Source organism: Pinus tabuliformis, chromosome X (assembly GCF_031772625.1).
Source record: "Pinus tabuliformis cultivar Carrire ecotype Pingquan chromosome X, CPIR1, whole genome shotgun sequence".
NCBI classification, from domain to species: Eukaryota; Viridiplantae; Streptophyta; class Pinopsida; order Pinales; family Pinaceae; genus Pinus; species Pinus tabuliformis.
The window spans coordinates 1,541,813,777-1,541,823,348 of record NC_142308.1 but is presented as its reverse complement, the minus strand read 5'-3'; the positions used below and the strand labels follow the sequence as shown (position 1 = coordinate 1,541,823,348).

Sequence of the window (9,572 nt, the reverse complement as noted above, 5' to 3'; positions counted from 1 at the left end):
CATTTAGAAATGATTATGAAATGAAATGGAAACATAACAAGCTACATATGAAACAAAGGAAAAAACAAATGCTGAATTCACACCACAAGAATCTCAGGAGTCAGAGCTGTATCTTTTCATTAAATCCCTGTCAAAAAAATTGTATAGTGAAGTTTTCCTTCACAGCTCTCCCACTGTTTGCCAGAACTCAGACCTTTTTCAAAAATTTTCTATACAATAAATAGACTCACTCTATCAAAAAATGAATCGATTCAGAATATGGGATGATTTAATCATTACTAACTGAAGATGAAAAGCCATCCATAGCTAAAGGAGCAGCATTACATTTTTCTCGGATCTGAAAAAGTGACATTTGTAGTTGTGAATCCCTAGAGATTGTAATTGAAGTCAGAAATAGACCATCGTTTCCTATTTTTCGGCTGCCGCAGGTATTCTTCATTTAATTGGGCTTTTGACCTTTCACCTTCTCTTTTGCCGTTTGAAACCAATTTTTGTAATTAGTGACAGATCCATCAAATTTAGTATATCTAGAACCTTGGATTCTTTCATGGCCTCTGTCAAATTTCTCATTAGAGCTGATTTAAAATTTTCTAGAGAAATCCTGGCATCATTATCAGGTTGCAGGAGCTTAAACTGAGCTCTGAGGTACACCAATTCGTCCTCTCTTAATGATTTCATCAGTGCCTGGAACCATTTGGTCACATCAACTCCTTATTCTTAAGAGCTGCACGTTTGAACGGTAAGCAGCGGAGATAAGCTTTAACATGTTTGTACATCGAAGTATCTAATGGAATTACATATTTCCCACAAAGCCATGGATGAGAAAGGGCCTGAGCTGCACTCATTCTTTTGCGTATATCTTTGTTAAGAAGCCTTTTCACAAAATCCTTAGCCTCAGGAGAGATAGAAGGCCATGGTGCATCATCAAAATTAGGTTCAGTGCTCAAAACTTCACGAAAAATTCTTGATTCAGAGTGTGCCCAGAAAGGTCAACTACCATATAGTAAGATGTACATTATCACACCAATACTCCATACATTTGCTTCCATACTATATGATTGGTGAAGGACTTCTGGTGCTACATAATATGCACTGCCTACAATATCGTTCAGTCTTTCATCTCTGGTTTTAAATCACGATGCAACACCCCCTGAAGGTAACAAAAGGCAACTACGCTCAAAATATGCACAACAATACCCTTGGCATCTTCCTCTGAGAACCTTCCACCACTGGACAATATTCTGTCCAACAGTTCCCCACCTTCGCAGAATTCCATGATAATGTAGACATTGTTGTCGTCCTCACATACATCGTGAAATATGACCAAATTATGATGCCCTGACAATGCTTTCAAAGTCTTAACTTCTCTCCGCACATCTTCGATCGCAATAGTTGTTGTCATCTTTCCAATGAAATCCCCGATGAAAATCCTTGCCATAGTTTGATCCAACTTCCAAATATCCAAAATCCTAAACCTTCTGCTCCTCCTTTTACAAAATGATTCTCATACCATAAATAAACTTTGCCATGAGGAAATGAACCGACTCAAAACGGGGATTGTTTGATCATTATCGATGAATGATGAAAAAGCAAGCCATATGTACAAGGGGTAGCGTTACAAATTCATGCTTTGAATTTGTTGATGGCCAATGAGGAGGTGAAATTTGTTGGTGTAGCTCCCTTTGAATCGCCACTGAAGACAAAATAGGATACATAGCTCATTTCTCTTACACGATTGACGCCATGCGTTTAAACCACGTTCTGGGCAGTTGGCCTTGAAAATCATAATCTCCTCTTATAACATCCGCACCACCCTGCCATTCACTTCCAGGCAACCATGCAGCTACGAGTGCATCCATTCTGTTTCAAGTAGGTTTCCACCACCCACAGCCTCCATGATATCAAAATAACCAGGCACAGAAAACCGTCGTTACATACATTGTTGATCACGTCGATTCCCCCCAAAGGGATGGTCAGGTTGGTGTTATCTTCCCCTGTTTCCACATACAAAGGTTCCCCGATTGCTGCAACGGCATAAGAGAATCCCTTCCCTTTAGTGAAATTTTCATTTGGGTTCTGCTCGTATACCATTTCGGTTGATGAACTGACGGCTTGTTTTATGGCATCCAGAATGGTGGTTCCTACAGTTGTTGCTCCACAGTTGCCTTTCCGGCTTATAGTCCATCCTCCACACTGGTACCCCAGATTGTCCGCATGACTGCCTGCTACAAGTATCTTCGGAGCATTCTTGTCAAGAGGCAATAATGGCTTTTCAGGCATTTTCCCATTCTTCAAGAGAATGAGAGACTTGCGTACAGCTTCTCTGGCTAGCTCTCTATGTGCAAGATTGCCAACCATGCCCAATAAGGTGCGGTCTGTCATGGGCTGCTCAAACAAACCAGTGACAAATTTTACTCTTAGAATTCTCCTAACTGCATCGTCTATTCTGCTCATGGAGATCACACTCGAGTTCACTAGAGCTGTGAGCTCATCAATGTATGTTTGGAAGTTGAAAGGGACCATCACCATGTCAATGCCTGCATTGATTGAAGCAGAAATATTGTAGCTGTAGTTTGCCCCTGGTGGTGAGGTAATACTGTCTATTCCTTCCCAATCTGAAATGATGAATCCCTTGAATCCCATTGTGTTTTTCAAGATGTGAGTTAGAAGATAATGGCACGCATGCATTTTCGCTCCGTTCCAGCTTCGAGTAAGATGCCATGATAGTGGATACTCCCTTTGCCAAGGCATCCACATATGGGCGCATGTGAACATGATAGAGTTCGTTGTAGCTTGCAACTGTATTGTCCTTGTTGATCCTAATGTTTCAGCTTGGGGCTGTTTGAGAACGCCCTAGAGCTGGCAAATCCACGCATGGTATGAGCTGGAGAAATTTCGAGCAAATTCAACCCTTTGGACTGTATGCGCCGCGCGCTCTGCCCAGTGCGCCGCGCCAGTGGTATTTTTTCACTGTGGCCGGGCTCCCAGTGCGCCGCGCGCCCTGAGTGCGCCACGCCTCCTGTTATATGCACTGCGCTGCCTTCAAGTCACTCAGAGAACTATTCAATTCACTTAAATTGGTTTCTAATTTCCTCAATTCATCCTCACGCTTTTTAACTTTGGTCCCAAGTTGCTTCAAATCATTTTCCCATTTCATCATCTCACTCATAAAAGTCTCAATGTACAATCTAACTTCATTCACCATAGTTTGATTACTTATTTGTGATTGACTTGTTGTGCTCTCATCGTAAGCATGACAGATTTCTCCATCATCGAAATTTTGATCTGGAACACTAACAATCTCCAGTCGTAGATTTGGAAGAATATCAACCTTAATATGCACAAAGAGCTCGGTATGCCAGGAATGGAAAGCTTTAAATTGCAACAGTCTAATGTCTTCTGGAAGCATAAGTTTGGGCACCGTACCTTTCCCTGGCTGAATTTTTATTGAACAGAACTCAGAGTATACAAATCAACTGTCAACGTATGCTGGAAACCATCCATTTTAGGAGTCACTTAAAATGTACCATCATACTTTGACCTCCTTTCAAACTAGAAGCCTCCTCAGATAAAACCAATGAATAAGCACCATGATCATATATGTTCCCCTCTTCATCGATGCTATGATTAGATAGTGCAATTTCAAATCCAATTTCTTTTTCTCCATGATGGCCAACACCAATGTTCTCCGACATCATTTCAGGAATGAAATCACATATGAGGGAAACTGCAGATATATCAATAGGGATATGAAGAGGATTCTTAAACTCAAGCTCCACATTTATAGCCTCTCCAGCAATACAAATATTGCTATTTTTTCCTTTCAAATATTTGGAAGAAGACCTTGCTGCAGAATCTAACCAGTTACTTGATGTCGGGGATGTCGATGGAACTAATCCTTCCTCCAAATATTGCCATGTCTTTTCTGGTAAAAGAATAGTTCCAGCAGAGGCATATGTGCGATGATCCTCAAAACGAATTCTCAGTGATGTCATATTAATGGTAGGCAACTTCAGTTTGAACATTTCATCTTTTTTACCAACACTCTCAAAAACATGCAGGAAATCTCCCAGAAACATTTCCTGAGTTACAGCTGATTGATGACTACATGCAAGTAATCTCATTAAATGTTGAATGGCCAGTTCTAACTTCCCGATAACAGCATACCATCTTCCAAGATTAAAGTGGACATGGTCTCTGATATAATTCCATCCATCACCTTCAAATACAGGAATAACAAACATATATGCTCTAATGGCATGTTTCCGTTGTCCACATATAGTGTAGCGATTTCCTGCAAGGACGAGATGGAATCCAAATTTCCTGAGCATGCGTGGATTTGCACGCAGATAACAATAGGTTGCCTGCTCCAGCAATATACCTGCACGTAAGCTTGGTTCCTCACTAGATATACGGGAGTAGACATTGGCAGCCTCCTTGAATTGCCCCCTAGCTTTGTGCAATTCCGACCACCAAAGTGCACATATTGTGGCATATCTCTGACCTGAGGCACCTATTTTCTGATAAGTTGTAAAAGTCATTTCCATGGAATACTCTGCTTCCTTTCCTGATTGATCCAGCATAAATAGTGAAAGTCCAATCATTTCCTGAACACCAGCATAACGCTTCCAAGCCTTGTCAATCTTGTAGTCACTGGATAACAATCGATAATTTGAAAGAGAAAGTTCATAATCACGCAACATAAAGGCATAGTCTCCCAAAAATTTTATCTAAGACTCTATCAAACTAAATGTGTAGATGGACCCATCCGAAACATCAGCAGTATCATCCTTCCCCTTATGCCACCAAAGGTTTTTAAATTGATTTTTCAACCCCTTCCTTGTCGCTGAAACCTGTTGATTCAAGGAGCGTATTTTCTGCTCCATGTATGGGATAATATTCTTTACAAAAAATTCTTGCATGAATTCCTTAATCTGTTCCAAGTCATTTCTGTTGAAATAGCGGCCTAGAACATGGTCAGATGATGAATTATCAAAGATGATGAAACCAAAGGAGTCCAGATATCTTCTGGTAAAATCTCTTCATTTGATTGTGAAGAATTAATACATAGCAGCCTACAATCATGTGGTCCAAAAGTTCCCTTCATTTCCAATAGTATTTCATTTGCTTTGTCTGCAGGTCCATCTTCAATAAAGGAAAATTGGTACTGTATTGAGTAAATGAATTTTCTCGTACTTAATGTTGTCTAGGGGCTTTCAGTCATACACTTGTTGATATGAGATATAACTAGATTAGATTTGAAAAATCCCGCTCCAACCCCTGTAGAACTTTCTTTATCTCTTTGTGCTGATGATGTTCTGTCTGTTTGTGCTTTTGTAGGGATAGGGGCTGCTGAACCTAGCAAGATGGGCAAGGCTGCCTGAAGAGCTGTAAAACCTTATCAACCATGTATTGAACGAACTTTAATAATTTCTTCTTTAAAATAGAGTTTTGAAGAAGAACTTTCCTTCAGCATTATTAATAATGTGGATCTTGAAGTGAAACCTTATTGAAGCTCTCTTTGGCCTACAGGTGTTAATGAACACTTTTGGAGACAAAACCCTCGACTCAAGCATTAAAATGACCCTTTTTGACCAAACTGGTATTTGATGACTGCAAATGACGAGAAATGAACCTTGGTGAATTCGACTCTGACAGAAGACTGACAAGACTGAGTCTAACAGAGTGAATATGGTTATCAACGATGTCTCCCTTCTCAGGGTCGAATTTAGGCAGTACTTTTTCTGCATTCTTGGGTAAGGGATGTTGCTACCTAGGTACCGCTACAGCATCTTGAGTGAGCCAGGGAGGGAGTGCTCCCGGAGGAGGTGGGAGTTGGTTCCCACCCAATTGAAGTTGGTTCCCACCTGGAAGAGGAGTGTTAGCCATATTGTGGATAGGGATGTTCTAGTTGAAGGTTTCTTCAAGGCTTTCTTTATTAGGATTTCCCAAATCAGGCCAGGGATTACCTTTCAGAGAGTGGATCTTCAGGAATTTCTTCCCAGGGAGTGTCTATACTTTGCAAGGACTCTAGCACAATATCTTCAAGAGACAGGGTTGCAGAGATCTCTTCATTTATGGAACAGATTGATGAGCCTCGGAAATGGGTAACTATATGGGCTCATTTTGCCTATTATTCTCATTTAATCCAACATTCTCCATAGTTTTATGCATGCTTTTGAATATATTTATGCTAATTGAGTGAATGGGAATAGTCACTTTACCACGAAGTCTAGTACGTGTTTATTGTAGATTTTTGGACATTTTTGGACCAAGACTAGGCATTTATGAGCAGATTGGCAGCCAAATTCAAAGAAACAAGGCTTATGATTTATAGGAGGGGTGTCTCCTGCACTAAATGACCCCTTCCTCGAGTTCTCCACCAACATCTCGGAGTTCAACAACCCACCAAAGATGATTTCAAGGGGCGGCCGAGCAGGTCTAGTGAAGTGGCTATTATCTGCAGTTTTGGGAAGCCAATCTCCTAAAGTTAAGGAGGACTATTGTGAGTCCTCATTTGCGTAAATAGGAAGGCTTAAAGCCTTATTATTTTAGCCATTTGATAGTCTATTTTCGCACTTTAGTGCAGCCTTGTAATCAGCTCATTTTCGAGCTTCTTATTGCATATAGTTCTGTGATGTAACTATTATTTTTTATCAATGAAGATGAATCCAACTTTGAACCAGTTATGATCTTTCTTATGGGGTTGTAGCTCTTAGGGTTGGGCCCAACCCAAGTGCCAAGTACCTGCTTTGTGTACTTTTATGTGTTTTTACTGCATTCATAGAATAATTTCTGTTATATAGGTTAAATCTTGCTTTGTTATTTAGGTTGCCTTTGATGATTGAGATAGTTGTTCTCACTTCAGGTTGATTTGATAGTTTGATAATAGAAAAGATCCACAAAAAAGGCTACCAAGTAGGCCTTGATCTCCTTTCTCCCTCCTTGGGACCATGAATTGAGACCAAGGCACTCTTGCTGCCACAAAAACATTGTTTTTGCCTTCTAATGCAATTGCTAGTGTTATATTTTGAGTTGGAAAAGTTGATATCAGTTGTGATTTCATGTTTATATCTGTTCTTTCCCAATTTCCATAGCCTTCTTGCATGAATTCCTTTCTATAAATTTATGTTCATCGCTTTTCTAGTTTCTAGGTTAGAATTAGGTCAAAATAGGTGAAACTATGTTTTCTTAGTCTTTGCTTGGATCAATTTTGGAAAATAGTGTGCAGAACACCTGTAAGACACTCCAACATATCCTTCCTCCATCATACAACCTTCTCTAGCCTCTCTCCCAAGATTTCCTTCACTCATTCGTCATACTTTCAAAACTTGCCCTAATTTCTACATTTTTGTGCAACATTACTTCCTTCACCTTTGAACAAATCCAACCACCTTCTTTCACTCTTGAGTTTCATTTACCAAGTCCTAGACCCCTTAAACATCCCTACCCATCCTTCATTTCCACTTTACCATGAGTTTTCCACCTTCAACCCTCTAAAAACCACTTTGGGCCTGTTCCTGTAGAACTTCCTATAGAATTTCCTGTAGATCCCCTGCAGCCTCCTGTAGAACTTCATGTGAGCGATTTTTCAAAACCCGATCACTGTGAAAATATCCAGAAGGGTGATAGGGACTCCTTAGGTTCTCTCCACACCTTCATAACCTCCTGCAAACACCCACTCCATTTCCTTTCGCTTCTAAACCTCTGCACAGTCACAAATAGTTAAAACACAAGCATAATAATTCTGCATAAAATTGCTCAAAAATACAAAAAGATTATTTTTCCATATTTTCCTTCAGAAGTAGCTTAAACACATGCATTTTACCTTTTCAAGAGTCAATGGCATCCAGTTCAGTAGTTTACATCTCTTTTCTTGCACAAGTAGGGTTAGTCGGTAAAACTAGGGTTTGTGTTTCCTTTCAGCTTTCATCTTCTTTCTGCAAATAGACTAGCCTCTTTTGAGTTAGCTTCCTTCCATCACAGTTAAAATATTCTTCTGAGAACTCATAGAAGTTGGCTTGAGCTCCTAGTGAACTTGTGCTAGCTGATCAAGTCACAGCCTATAGTAAGAGTTAGTACTTGTGCATATAGCATCGTCGCTTCCAAGTTTGTTACGAACTACCGAGTTGATAAAAGTAAAGTAGGGAGTCCCAGGAGTTGCAAAATCATTGTTGCAATACTGGAGTTCACCATCTTTTTGGCGCTGTTGCTGGGGAAGTGTCAGAATATTTTGTGATTACTGCTTTTCTTCTATTTTCTACTACAACCTTCTACTAAAGTAGTTTATTTCAGCAAAAGTAGAGTAATTGTTTCATTTTAATTCTACAATGTCAATTCTGCAAAAGTAGATTAGACCATTTCGTGCTTTCATTTCAATTCCACAATTTCATTTCAGCAAGTGTAGATTAGCATTTCCTGCTTTCATTTCAATTCCGCAATTTCATTTCAGCAAGCATAGATTAGCATTTCCTACTTTCATTTCAATTCTGCAATTTCATTGCAGCAAAATAGATTAGTCCTTCCTGCTTTCATTTCAATTCTGCATTTTAATTTCAGCAAGATAGATTTTGGTTAGTTGCAGTTCAATCTATTTCAGTTTTTGCAGGTACAAGCAGAAGAAAAAAAAAAATCACCCAAAAAAAAGAGATTTCCTTTGATGCCTCGTAGGAAAAAAGACAATTCAGGAAAATTCCTACCCAACACCCCCACCACATCATTGAGTCACCCTTCTTTCTTATTTGGTAGTAGTGATCCAGAAGAACCTATAGGTGAACCTCCAGAGATATACAAAGATCCTATAACAGAAGAAGAGCAAGAAACCATTCCTCCTGAGACCATGGCTGAAAACAGAAATGGTAGAGGGAATGGGGAGAGAGTAGAAGGTGCCTTTCCCATCCGAGAGACTAATGGGGACACAAAAATCAAAAACACAAGTCCCTCAGCCTTACCTCACTTCCATGGATTGACTACTGAAGACCCTGATACCTTCTTGTTTGAGTTTGTTGTCCTTTGTCGAACTTATGACTATGCAGAAGATGAGCAAAAGTTGAAACTCTTTCCCTCTACCCTCAAGGATGCAGCACTACGCTGGTTCATGGGGCTACATGGAAACAGTATCACAACTTGGGATCAGATGTAGCAAGCCTTTAACAACAAATACAGGGAATATTGTAGGTCAAAGGATACAAAAGAAGAAATCTTTCGAATGACCAGGGGAAGTGATGAATATTTACAAGACTATGAAGAGAGGTTTCAACTCAGTTATAAAAGAGCCAGGTGCACCCTTGACCCCAGATCCCTGAAGTTGGTTCTGCTCAGAGGAGTCCCTGAAGACCTTCTAGATACCCTCCATTTGCTGGCTGGGGGAGATATCTACCAGCTACCTTATGATGACATAAAGGTTGTGTTTAGAAACCATTCTAGGGCAGCCAGAAAGAGAGGTAGGGGAAGTCAACTCTTAGCCAATACCCCCTTATCTAGTTCATTCCTGAAAAATGAGTTTTCAAATCAGATGGAGGATTTCAAAAGCGAGATGAGACAGACTATTGCCATGCAAATTGATACCTTGC

The 9,572-nt window shown here is 40.0% G+C and overlaps 1 protein-coding gene and 1 pseudogene across 1 annotated transcript; both read right to left on the bottom strand.

The window, feature by feature from the left end:
• Positions 1-459: 459 nt before the first annotated feature.
• Positions 460-1,402, bottom strand: LOC149145930 (CDPK-related kinase 3 pseudogene; annotated as a pseudogene).
• A 2,110-nt stretch (positions 1,403-3,512) lies between these two features.
• Positions 3,513-5,889, bottom strand: LOC149145929 (uncharacterized). Its single transcript, XM_089452602.1, is given in 3 exon segments — positions 3,513-4,993; positions 4,996-5,167; positions 5,782-5,889. Coding segments are annotated over 3 exon segments (1,761 nt in total).
• Between the last annotated feature and the right edge of the window lie 3,683 nt (positions 5,890-9,572).